The 14,008-nt window shown below is 42.8% G+C and overlaps 1 protein-coding gene and 1 pseudogene across 1 annotated transcript; both read left to right on the top strand.

The window, feature by feature from the left end:
* Window positions 1-6,821: 6,821 nt before the first annotated feature.
* LOC139953848 (uncharacterized) lies at window positions 6,822-8,756 on the top strand. The gene has a single exon (XM_071953428.1). It carries the CDS (start codon window positions 7,856-7,858, stop codon window positions 8,456-8,458), a length of 603 nt encoding a protein of 200 aa, XP_071809529.1. The 5' UTR covers window positions 6,822-7,855; the 3' UTR covers window positions 8,459-8,756.
* Window positions 8,489-9,209, top strand: LOC139954079 (uncharacterized; annotated as a pseudogene).
* The last annotated feature ends 4,799 nt before the right edge of the window (window positions 9,210-14,008 follow it).

Here is a 14,008-nt window from a genome sequence, read left to right as displayed (position 1 = left end):
ATGTATACTGCTTTCCGAGTTGTGTCTTCAGACCTACAGGCTACTTGGGCGTGACTCAAAACCATGACCTTCCAAACAAGACCACCGACTAATGCCCAGGAGCTAGAGGGGAGATTGAGTCTTAGGAAGCAGTATGGACCTTGATTTCCAAGTAAAGAGTCCCACAATGGAGGACGTCATTCCACCTCACAGAGGAAACTGGGAAGATTCCCTTGCGATTGTCATTACCGATACTGCACACAAAACAGCTGCTTCAATGGGAGCACTAAGGTAATGTAAATGGAGAACATTTTTATTGTTCATACTTTTTAGCCTCAAAACCAAAGGAACTCTTCTGTAAAATTTGGTTACAAAACTCTAAAAACACTTGAACCCTTGCATCGATAGGATGACTTTTACAAATCTGCTCCATCAGTGTATGTGTTACAGAAGGTTCTCAAAATACCTAATTCCTAATTGATTTTTCTTGTTGTTTTGTTTGTATGTTCAATATTATTGCTCTTTCTATTGTAAACGCTGTGAATAGCGTACCTAAATGCATAATAAGAATTAATAACAATAAGTGGCTCATTAGTGGCCTCAGCGAACTAACTGCAGTGACCCTACAGGGACACAAAATCACCCCTGCACCAGCAGCCACACATGCCAGAAGACAGGCAGCAGCCTATGACGTCTGAAAATGATGATATTGAAGAATGCGCTTGATGCTACCCCGCTGGGTCACTGTTGGAAGACTAAAACTCAGCTGGATCGACGGACTCACCAGGTGGAGTGCCCTCAGCAAGGCTGAACGAACTGCCGCGACCCTACACTGAACGCAAAATCACCCCTGCACCAGCCACACAACCCAGGAGAAGCTCACGGTTGTTGAGTCAAGGCGCAGTAGCCAGACGACTGATGATGATGATGAAGGAAGCGTTTGATGGAACCCCAGCGTTGGAAGACCCTCCAACGATAGAAATGCCTACCCTGACCAAAGAGCCAACAACTTTATCAGAATCACCAACTGTCTCTGAACCACCAGTACAAAGCCCCGCAGATCCTGACCTGTCTCAGGACTCGGATGTATCTGTAAGTGCTGTCTTGCCAAATATATCGCCAGTGATTATCATTTTTTGTAATGATTGAAGACAAAAGAAGGTAAAAATTTAAAAAGACAAATAATAATAATCCAAGTCAATGATTTCCTTTGAAAAAATTGTCTGTCTATTATGTAGGATGACAACCCCCAAGAAATATACAGGTGCGTGTACAGGCTATTAGTTGTTTGTTTGTTTGTTTGTTTGTTTGTTTGTTTGTTTGTTTGTTTGTTTGTTTGTTTGTTTGTTTGTTTGTTTGTTTGTTTGTTTGTTTGTTTGTTTGGTTGTTTGGTGCCTGGTTGGTTTGCTAAAATTTTGTCTGTAAACATCCACTGAAAACCAGTTTTCACATTTCACCAAGCGTGAGCACTTGATTCAAGACTGGTTTTTCTTATTGTTATGTTTTTGTAAGTACTATTTTGTTTAGGAGAGCTCATCGGGGTAGAGTACCTCTATCACCAAACCAACAAGGTTCTTGAAGAGTATTCCCCTGATGATGCCTCAGGAGATGATGACGATGATGACTTCAGACAACATGAAACGAGGTTGGACCCAACCACACCCCCTATTGAGGGGTCATCACAGTCCAATCACCCTATGGAAAGAAATGCATCAGTAACAAGTAAGTTCGAAAGTTTACCAAATAACCAATGATGAGGCTTGTATGTGCACAACGAAGGTGCATGCTGGGTGATGATGCAAGCTGTACTGTTTTATTTATTTATTTATTTATTTATTTATTTATTTATTTATTTATTTATTTATTTATTTATTTATTTATTTATTTATTTACTTGGTTCATTATCGTTCTGTCTTTCAGAGGCAGCAGCAGCGGCTCCGAGACGGAGTTTCAGATGGCCTTCTGTGCAGGCCAAACTACCCGCAACTGGTATGCCCATCCTGCAATCATCATCATCACATCATCACCATCACCGCCTCCCCCCAGTGTCGCTCCCCAACCATTACCAAGACCCGCATCCACTACACGCCGAGCAAAGCCTGTGGCCACGTTGTCCAGACGACCTCCCAGCCCTCCATCTCCTGACCAAAGAGCCAACAACTTTATCAGAATCACCAACCATCTCTGAACCACCAGTTCAAACCCCCGCAGATCCTGACCTGTCTCAGGACTCGGATGTATCTGTAAGTGCTGTCTTGCCAAATATATCGCCAGTGATTATCAATTTTTGTAATGATTCAAGACAAAAGAAGGTCACAATTTAAAAAAACAAATAATAATAATCCAAGTCAATTATTTCTTTTGAAATTGTCTGTCTATTATGCAGGATGAGGCTGTTGGCCCCTGACAATATCCCCGGATTTGACAAGGTGGAGGCTCTGGCTGACTACCTTCTCCGGTTCCGACAGCAGAGTGGCGTCATCAGCCAGAGCCATGCTGGCAAGATCGTCAAACTATGGAACGCCCTCCATAGGTTTGATCGCACTGTCAGCCGCAAACCACACCACCAGCCGAAACTGACAAAGGGACGTTTCAAGGCGTCGAGGGGCACCAATGTTATTCCTGGCGTTGACAGTACCAGAAGATATGCAAAACTACAATGCTGTTTTACCAAGAAATTTGCTCCCCGCGAATTTGCATTAGAACACAAATAAAAAAGGGTTAATGAATATCTGATTTTCTTAATTCGTTCTTAATTCGACCAACTACCTGGCCAGACAGCAATAGGTATATGTAGTGCCTCATAAACAAGCTGTGTTCCCTCTTTCTGGAGAAGGTCAGAGAGCAGGGTCAGACAACACAGCAATGGGCATTCATTTCCTTGGCCTACAGAAACATCCGAAACAAGGTGCTGGACAACGCCACTCTCACCAGGCACACCCAGATCCAGCTGATGGAGATTAACCAACGAACTCTTATTCAGTGGTAAACACATCTGATTTTTTGTTCTATTGCATCAGCTATATTCTCAAACTACACTTACATTGATACTGTAATGCAGCGTCTGCTTTTTAAAACTATATCTTATTTCTTTCTTTCTTATTCTGCTGTTTTTGTATTTACAGGCACAATAAGAAATCAAAGACAAGGAAGCGGCGGGTACTGGAGATGGGTATCAGCGTACCACAACCCCAGATCTCTAGAGCCCCTCCCTGCTCCACTTGAGAAACCCATCAGACTGACGTGCCTGGTGAACAGCAACAACACCTGTTCAAAGATCCGGGAAACACTGCTGGAAAGGAAACACCCGTGCGAGCACCACGTAAACAACAAGGCTCAACGCCCAGACCAGTGCCCAGACCAACATCCGCCATGGCACCTTCGGACCAAACTGCACCACCCATATTCACTGTTATATTTCCTGGCGCCGCCAGACCGAAGAAGACCACCCCTTGTCCAGCCAGCCTCTGAAGAACATCAAAACCAGAGTCAAAACCAATACCACGCAGCACAAAGCATTATCGGCGCCATGTGGCTGAAGAGGATGAGGCCGGTGTTGAACGCAAGAGGAAGAAGTACGCCAAACGAACAAAAATAACAACTTGCAGCCAGTGTAGGAAACCACAGGATTCGGAGAGCCATGTCATGTTCTATTTTCTGTTAAATATTGATGCAAAGTTTGTCTTTTTTATTTTTTCGTCTTTGTTTATCTGTTTCGTGTTCATCGCTTAAATTATTGCTTAGTATTTATTTAGCGCATACGTACTGTATTGTGTGTTAGTTTCTTTTTGTAAACTGATTGTTATGCCACTACATTTTTCTCGCTCTCGCCACAGATTATAGTTTTGCTTCATTGCTTTCGTTAGGGGGGTCCATACTCGACAAGCTTTGCTTTTTATGGGCCCCCTCAAATTCCATCACATTGTGCTCTGTTTTGGTTTTTGCTTTGTTTTCCGTAATTTATTTTTTGCCTTTGCTTGTAAATGTTGTTTTATAGTATTACTTCATGTATTATCATTATTCCATTTGCTTGTAAAACATAGTTCTTTATTCTGTCCTTTTAATCTGTGTAACATTGTTTTTAACTAATAAATGTGTTATCCTTATACATGTATGTGCTACTGGAAACTAAATTTCTGTATATTTATGATGCGGACAAAAACACATTCTAATTCTAAATCGTACAGTTATTTCTGACGCTGTGATGTTGTCTATTTTAAGAGACATTTAAAAAAGGAGGATCATGATTTAAAAGTGAAACTGAATTTTTTTCCTGTAATGCATTAATTTTGTGTGTATTTTTTACTTTCATTTCTGTGTGTAAACCTTCTTTAGGCTCAACATTTAAGTGGGCCATTTCAAACAGTCTGGGGTGTTGTGCCAACCCGGGGTGTTGTGCCAACCCGGGGTGTTGTGCCAACCCGGGGTGTTGTGCCAACTTGGGGTGTTGTGCCAACCCGGGGTGTTGTGCCAACCCGGGGTGTTGTGCCAACCCGGGGTGTTGTGCCAACCCGGCAGGGGTTGCCCTTAACTTTTTTTTAAACTGGCCAGCAGGACCAGTTGGCTTGATTTTTCACTGGTCCGCCAGGTTTTTGACTGGTCCGTCAATTTTTATTTTTTTTCCTAAACTAATAGTATACTGTTGTATACCAACTGCTCGATTTCCAATCGTCGCTATTTCAAAACTCAACATGAATTGCAACGTCAACATGTTATTGTGTTCGAAAGGGGGCTCATTAATTTTGAAAGTATTTTTTCTTTAAAAATGTAATAACAATAATATTATTAAAATTAATTTAAAAACAGGTCAAATTATTTGTCAGAGCAAATTGGAAAATTTAATATGATCTTTATTTAGGTAGTTTTTTTAGTCCACGGTTTATTGTAAGCACTCGACATCGAAGTAATCCTAGTAAGAAGAACTTTGTTATGAAAAAAATTAGTGTTTTACTAAACAAACAAAAACATTTTAAAGCCGACTGTTAAAATATCATTAACTTTTTATGTATTGCCTTTAAATCTACAGTAAGGAGGGTTACGTGCGATCGCTAAAAGTATTTTATCATGTATAAACATTGCCTATTATTGTAGTTTTAATAAGTATTCATAAACATAATACATCTACCGAAGTTCCCAAAATCTTCTCACTTTCGTCCAGAAAAAGTAAACCCCCAACATAAAGTAGACATCAAAGTAGTTGCAACATCGATGAAGAAGCCTATGAGTTTACGGTATTTTTTTCAATTATGTGTGTGGAATGGTCGGTGCCGGTGTCTGTTTTGTGAACAAAATTTTCATTTAAAAAACGTTTTTAAAAGCAGCAAAAACAACTGCGCCTTTGTTTAACACATGATTGCATTCTAGAACCCAAGTCTTCCTTGAAATCAACCTGCAAAAAACCCCAAACAACCGCGCATTATGTGACTAATAAAACCATGGAGCAATAAACTAGATCGCCCACCAATCGCCAAACAAAATTAAACAAAATCAGAACGGAAGAACCTTACTAAACACAACTAAATACTTCGTTTTGCTCATCCAGAGTATCCTAACTTGGTAATTTTTGTTGAATGAAGCCTCACCGTCTCGTTTTTCGTAAACACGCTAGACACTTATTCCCACACGGAAATCTGCTCCGTTGACGACCATGCTGCTGCTGACAGAATGTGTTTTGCTTTGTGGTCTTTTGTCAAGGCGATTGAAGCTAGTTTTGTAAGCACTCGCGTACTTTCACCAATAGAGGGCGTCTATTCTCACGCAATCGAATATTCTGAAACGCCCTCTAGCATTCAATGTTTCTTACACTTATTGCCACATGAACTAATACGAAGACCACAAGCCTTTGCGTTGCATGATGGGATTTTGCGCTGTGTAAGCGTGATCGTCGGAAGTTTACTAGCGTTCAGCGGCACTTCAAGTGATTATTTTACGTTTTCTCCAAACCTTGATTGAATGTTTTTACGTTTTATTCGAGTCTGAAAATAGTTTAAAAAAATAGTCATAGTTCTGTAGTACCGCTGCCGATATTTTTGACTGGTCAGCCGGACCAGTTGGCAAGGTGTTTCAGCTGGTCCGCCGCGATTTCTACTGGCATTTGGCCAGCGGACCAGCGTTAAGGTCGAACGCTGCCCGGGGTGTTGTGCCAACCCGGGGTGTTGTGCCAACCCGGTGTGTGGACTGAGGAGTGAGAGGCAAAGCGCCTCTCCCCTCAGGGTCAACAAATTCTCTCTCAAGGAGTATCTGGAATCCTTTACGGAGGGGCTAGAAGCAGTAAAGATGAAGATGAAAGAAAAAGAGCCACGCCTTAAACGCGCTTTGAGCCGGCCACCTTTGTCGTCAACAGCCTCTTTTTTTTGTTATCTTATTTTGTCCCAGTTTTCCTTGTTTATCTGATATTTGTTTCTCAGTGTTGTCTTGTCCTTGTTTGTTTTTGGGGGGTTATTTTTATGCGTTGTTTGCTTGTTTGTTGGGGTAATTGTAGTTGTTGTGGGTTAAGGTGTCACTTGCTGAGGTCTTTGGTTTTGTTCCACAGTTGTTCTTGTCCGTTGTTTGTTTTGATTAAACACTTGTTTGATTGTTTCTGAGGTTTTTTTATTTAGTCTGTTTGTTTGTTTGTTTGTTTGTTTGTTTGTTTGTTTGTTTGTTTGTTTTGTTTTTTGAGTGTTCCAGAGATGTTTGTGTTTGTCCAGTGCAAGGCGAGGCTCGTCTTCCAGCCAGCCATCTGCTGCAAGGTGGCAGCAGAGTCTGCCTGAGGTTTCACAAGCACTGCTCAGGATGTCTAAAAAGGGCAAACTCAAGCTCAACTATGCAAACATCAACCGCTTCTGGTATTATCCTCCCCAACCACGCCTCGACCACACCCAAACCACACCCACTCTTAGGTCAACAACCCAGAGCTCGACAGTTTTTCACCCACAAGCTTCTCGTATGGATGCCGCGAAAGCTGTGGGCACTGAGGCTGACTTGCCCCATGAAGACTTGTAAGGACCAGGAACTCCACTCAGCCCGTATGTACCCACATGTGCATCAGGTTGTGGACATTGATGGGAGGTAAAACCTGGCAGCTGAGTATTTGGAGTGGTCTCGCTGCAAGAAGAAAATTATCAGTTGGAGCCAGCCTATCCTTGACCAGCTGGATGTCGGCCATCGTCTGCAGTTTCCTGCAGTTCTCACTTACAAGTATGACAACGATCTTCGGGTTGTTCGCCTTCTGAGGTGTAGAGGGCTTGGGAACAGTCCCTCCCAGCTCCAGCGCAAGCTCCAAGAACAGCACAGCGAGGCGTGGCTGCAGAAAACTGCCCAGTACCTGTCACAGTGTCAAGAGTTTTCCGGAGAAGGGGCCTTGGTCTCATCTCCCACCCTTCATTCGAAGACCCACCCCCTTCTGACAGTCCCTTAAAGCTCCAGTGAAAGCTACAACAGCCTGGCTGCAGAAAACTGCTCACTTCCTATCTCAATGTCAAGAGTCTTCTCGAGCAGGGACCCAGGGTCTCATCTCCTGCCCTATATTCCAAGACCCTCCCCCAAAGACCCCTGTGCTGACCTACAAGTGGCTGCTGCAGGTCTACTCCAATGGTGTTCTGCAGCACATCGACGAGATCAAGGCAGCCGTCTACCTTCGTCGTGTTTTGAAGGTTGACTCTACAAAGAAGGTGAGACTTATCCCTTTTTTATTTTTGTCTGTTAAAAAAGGGAAAAAACTTGACCTCACCAATTAAAAAATGTTTCTTTATAATTTATTTCATCGTCATGAAGGTTGTCAAAAAACTTGTCGGGCATTGTCAGCCGCTACGAGACTGCCGGTGTGTCCCCACCTCAGCTTCTCTACGTTGACAGAGACTGCTGCAGCACCAAGCTCTTCCCTGGCTGGCCAACTATGAAGGTCCGTCTTGACGTCTGGCACTTCATGAGACGTTTTGCATCTGGCCCCACAACAGAGTCGCATCAGCTGTACTCCTTCTTTCTTCGGCAGCTCTCCTTGTGCATCTTTTCTTGGAGTGAGGAGGATGTCGACCTTCTTAAGACTGCCAAAAGGGCTCAGCTGACCGTCGAGGGCCTCAGAAATCCATCTGAGGAAGTCGTCTCCAACAACATCGGGAAAAAAGCACTCGCCCGACACTGCCGCCGCACTACCCGTGGTATAGAAGAGAAGACCCGGCTCATCAAGGCACTCATCACCAATTTGGAAGAAGATATGGGGCACGAGACCCTCGGAGTACCCCTGTTGGACTCGACCCGCATCTGGGATATCTGGGAGAGCCAGAAGAGGCACATTGCCTGCATCCAAGACCCTGCAGGTGTACAGTTGTACACCAAGACTGGAGAGCCGGTAGTTGGCGGTGTCACTTTACCAATCTTCAGATGTGCTCGAGGTTCGACCTCTTTGGGGTCCTTCAATCTTCACCTCAACGAATTCATCCCTGGTAAGTTGTTTTCCAACAGTTGTTTTTTTTGCAATTCTTTTTTAATTTGTGATTAATTTTTTTTTTTTTTCATTTAATAATTATTTTTTGCAGGAACCACGGCCAACGACGTCCACTTCCACGCCTATCTGATGGAAGGGCTTGTTCATTGGAATGCAGACCGTGCTTCAGATGCCACCACGACTGAGTCACCAGAACATCGAGTGTACAGTGGATTTTGAGCAGTACCCTGTGGACCAGCTTGGACAGAATGTGCTTGGTCGGAGGATCAACCCAACTCGCATCACACCACAGAAGTACACCGGTACGTACAAAGACTCGTACAAGCAAAACTAAGGAAATCTCAATACTTTTGTTTCCATTTCATTACATTTTTGTCTTTTCTATTGTGTGTATTCAGGAGAACTCATTGGAGTTGAATACCTCTACAGACAAACTGACAAGGTCCTTGGGAAGTACACTCCTGATGCTGCCGAGGGAGATGAGACCCCTGATGAAGCAGAGGGTGATAAGGATTCTGAGGATGAGAGCTTTGCGGACGTTGGCCCAGACCTCACAATCCCCCTATCGATGGCTCACCCAATGCTCAAGTAGAGTCTTCAAAGATCAATAATGAAAGTGAGTGGTCATTTTCATTGTTCCAAGCCACAAGGAGTCGCAAGTGCAGGGTGCTAAATTTAATTTTTCTTTTGTTGTTTTTTTTCCCCATTTTTTTTTGCACAGAGGCAGCACCATCTCGAAAACGAAGATTCAACTGGCCGGGTAGGTCTGGCGGATCAACTGTGACCCCCCCCCCTATGGAAACTGTACCGCTGATCTTGGACAACCCATCAGAGCCCCCATCATCCACACCCAGAGCAAAGGCCACCGCAACAGTATCCAGAAGAACACCCAGCCCTCCATCAACCCAACCTCAAGCAACCCTGCCATTTGGAGATGCTGAAGAAATGGATGCGAGTACTGCCATGAAGGAATAATAGTGACTTGAATTTAAAAATGATTTCAAACATTGTTGTTCATTGCTTAATGGTACACCAAAAGACTACAAAAACAACAATCAAATTGTTGTATTGGTAGTCAATTGGTGTACCATAAAGCAAGTTAAATTTTTGTTTTAAGTTTATAGACTGTTTCATTTTTAATCATTGAGGACTTTTGCTCCGAACTTTCCAAGATTATGTTTATATTTTCTTAATTGTGAACTCATGTCTTTACAGGACGATGCTATTGGACCCAACAGCATACCTGGCTACGACAAGGTCGAGGATCTAGCAGACTACCTCCTACAGTTCCGAACCGACAAAGGCGTCATCCATCAAAGCCAGGCCAACAGAATCAGCGAACTGTGGGATTCCCTCCACAGTTATGATCGTACTGTCAGTCGTAAACCACACCACCAGACGAAGATCACTAAGGAAAGGTTCAAGGCATCCAAGGGAACAACCGTAATACCCGCAGTGGATAGCACAAGAAAGTATTTATATAATAATATAAAAAGATAACAATTTTCTTCACAGGTTGAATGGAGTTTTTTTGATATGTTTATACTGTCATTTTTTATTTCAAAGTATTGATGAAAATAAATGTATTTTCCACAGACGTTTCTTAGGGTCTAATGCTGGTCCTGCTTCGTGGCCAGACAGCAAAAGGTACATGGACTGCCTTATACACAAGCTGTGCTCCCTCTTCCCGGGACTGGTCCGAGAGCAGGGCAAGAGAGTCATGCGATGGGGCCCCATCTGCAATGCCTACACAAACATTCGCCACAAAGTTATGTCCAACGCATCCATCACAACCAATCCCCCAGATACAGCTAATGGAGATTAATCTACGAACCCTATATGGACTGCCTGATAGATAAACTTTGCTCTCTTCCTGGGACTGGTCTGGCATGTCTGGGAGCAGGGCAAGAGAGTTATGCAATGGGGACCCATCTGCGGTACTTACAGAAACATCCACCACAAAGTTATGTCCAACGCATCCATCACAACCAACACCCAGATACAGCTAATGGAGATTAATCAGCGAACCCTTAACCAGTGGTAGGTTTTTCCCTCATTCTTCTTCTTCTAAACCTCACTCATGTACAGTACTCATGTATGTTTAACCGATTAACTGTTTGTGTTAATTTTCATTTGTTTTCTTATACGGGCACAACAGCAAATCCAAGAAGACGGAAAGGAAAGTCTTGGAGATGAGCATACGGACACCAATGCCCCCCATGACATCTCCGAGCCCCTCCCACCCCCAGTGGAGAAGCCAACAATTCTCAATGTGCCAGGGATTCCTCAGCCATTTACATTCTCGGATCCCATCAACACTGCAGGAAAGGGCACCTTTAGGTCAAGATCATCGCAGCCAGCAACGCAGTCAGCAACCCCCCCCCCCCACTTCACCTATCCACAGGAATCATCACAGCACCCTGCAGCTCCCCCAGCCTGCTTGTTTTTCCTGTCACCCCCAGCACAGCTAGCGACTTAAACCCATCCTAGAAAGGGAAAGCCCGTCCCTTACAGCACAGCACATTATCGACGACAAGCCACAAGAACGAGGAGACAGTCATTCCCCACAAAAGGTATGCTGCACGCCTTAGACTAACAATGTGCAGCAAATGAGAATTACAAAGACTTTCAACTACCCATACACAATATGACGGCAACTGGTACTGCGCCAAGACATCAACAGAAACATTAGAAGACTGGCGGACAAAGAATGTCCACGCAGAAGGTATGCTGCACGCTTTAGACTAACAATGTGCAGCAAATGCAAATTACAAAGACTTTCAACTACCCACACACAAAATTACGGCAACTGGTACTGCGCCAAGACATCAACGGAAACATTAGAAGACTGGCAGACAAAGAACATCCAAGCAAAAGGTATGCTGCATGCCTTGAACTTACAATGAGTAGCAAATGTAACTTACCAAGATCACCAACAACCCACACACAATATTACGGCAACTGGTACTGCGCCAAGACATCAATGGAAACATTAGAAGACTGGCGGACAAAGAATGTCCAAGCAAAAGGTATGCTGCATGCCTTAGACTAACAATGTGCAGCAAATGAAAATTACAAAGACTTTCAACAACCCACACCCAATTGGTACTGTACAAAAACTGATACAGAAGCCATAGAAGAGTTGGGAGAAAGGATGGTGTCCAAGCGGGACGAGAAGCGTGAAGTTAAGATGTGGCTAGATGCAGGGAGCAGTGGGTGTCTTAAGGAGGAATCTCACTAGGTAACTCCAATTCTGTTACAAAAGGCGAATGAACAGATTGCATATGATAAGTTCTTTCAAGACATACAGAGCTGTAAAGGAGGTTTACTGTCACCCTCAGTATGGATGATGCCTGTGATAGCGTAGTGTTTGCTTAGCTCAACGACATATTATGCTTACAGATGAAATGAGCTAAATGCAACCTTGTATTATATCTACTGACTTGTAGTTTTTATACTAACAATTATTTTAAATAATTAGTTTATTATTAATTGTGTCCACAGCCTTTAAGTTATTGTACGCCCCACTTAGAGCAGACCCTTTTTCTTTAATTACTGTACATAGAGGCATATAAAACCAATGGAGACAAAAAGTCCTCACTCATCTCAAGCTTTTCGTACAGACAGGTTAGACCTCTTAGTTAGTCGTAGTATTTAATAGGATTTTCATAGTGTTTGGTTGTCCAAAGGCTGACTGAAAACTGAATTGGCAGTACACAGCAACCTTTCAGCTGGAGGACACAATAGTATTTTAGGTAATATCTCTTAGGCTTTAAACATTAATAGTTGTAAATATTGTGAGAATTAAATTATGTGAATGAAAGACATTGGACCAGTGCCATTTACCAACACGAGGCTAACTTCCATCTAGGCGAAGAAGTAGGGTAAACTCAACTAATTATAATAAAGCAGCCTAATATTCCCTCTTTCCAGGGAAGATCCCAGAGAGAGGACACACAACACAGCGATGGGCATTCATTTCCTTGGCCTACAGAAACATCAGAAACAAGGTGCTGGACAACGCCACTCTCACCAGGCACACCCAGATCCAGCTAATGGAGATTAACCAACGAACTCTTATTCAGTGGTATGAATGTCTGTTTTTTCGTTCTATAGCATCCAAGGTCAGAGTCAAAACCAGTACCACGCAGCACAAAGCATTATCGGCGCCGTGTGGCTCAAGAGGATGAGGCCGGTGTTGAACGCAAGATGAAGAAGTACGCCTAACAAACAAAAATAACAACTTGGAGCCAGTGTAAGAAGCCACGGGATTCGGAGAGCTACACCCAGTACTCTGGCTGCTGGTACTGTGCCAACAGTGCCAATGAGGTCTATGAAGAATGGCCATCGATGATGGTGACCAAGCGGAAGGCCATGAAGCAAGAAAAGAAGAAATAATGACCAACTGTGAACGGTTGCAGGGCACAGCTGGGCAAAGGACATCAGCAGTACTACGGCTGCTGGTACTGTGCTGTTAGTGCTATTAAAGGGTGATTCACGGATTGGCAGGCAAGGATGGTGGTCAAGCAAAAGGCAATGAGGCGAGAAAGAAACAGGAATAATGACAGAGACTGTGAATGTAAAATGGCTGCAGGTCACAGTCTGTTTAGATCTGGTTGGGTGTCAACAACTACTAGTGGTTTTTTTTAAAAAGGTTTTCAATGCTGCCAAATCCAAGAGCGATGATTGAAAGTTGAGTACATTTTAATAAAGAGAAGACCCAACATTGATAAAAATCACCGGGCAAACCCAGCTTCAGTTGATGGAGATTAAACTCCCATTCTGTGGTACAGGTTTATCAGCCCCAAGTATCAAAAATTCTTCCTATGGTTATCGATGTAATCAGCTAATTTAAAACCAAGGTACATGTAATAGCAGGGCTAATTAAATTCTAGAAAGGCTTTTAAATTGCTTTGTTACTTTTTACTCCCCTTCTTGTCTTGTCTTTCCCTTTGATCACCCCTTATGTTCCTTTTTCTTTTTATTCGACAGATGTATTCAGTCTAGTGCCTTTTAAAAGTTAATTTCCTTAATTGCTTTGTATTAGTCTAAAAAAGTTTTTTTGTAAGAAAACCAAGTGCACTTATCAAAAAGAGAGGGGTTCGCCCCGCTGTTCCTTGTTTTATCAGCAGCATATTGCGCAACAGCGCTTTGTAAACCATTACATGTTCCTGCACAGGAAAAGGTCTCACACTTCCAAAACGTAGCTCTACATACCTTGCAGGGAAAAAATACTGAGTGCTTTGATATGCCCCATAGGGAAGTGATAAAGCACTATATAAGAACCTAGTATAATTATTTTGGGGTTTTTTAATGTTCAAATGAATTATTAATTTACAGTCAAGTCGATCTTCTGATTGCTGATGGGTTTGTTATGTATTGAAAAAAAAAAAAATGGGGAAAAAATAACAGATTTTTATCGTCGTCATTGGTAACAACATATCACATGACCTTCATTTGACCTTTACAAAAGATCAAGTTGTGTCCAAAAACGGAATTTGGGAAATCAGCTTGCAACTTGCGTACACCTCAACTGAAGTCATGGTTTCTCTAATATAGATATTTGCAATTTACATATAAAATGCTAACTTACAGTTTAGAATA

The sequence above is a fragment of the Asterias amurensis genome, chromosome 22, assembly GCF_032118995.1.
Source record: "Asterias amurensis chromosome 22, ASM3211899v1".
NCBI lineage: Eukaryota > Metazoa > Echinodermata > Asteroidea > Forcipulatida > Asteriidae > Asterias > Asterias amurensis.
This window is presented reverse-complemented; position numbering and strand designations above follow the sequence as displayed.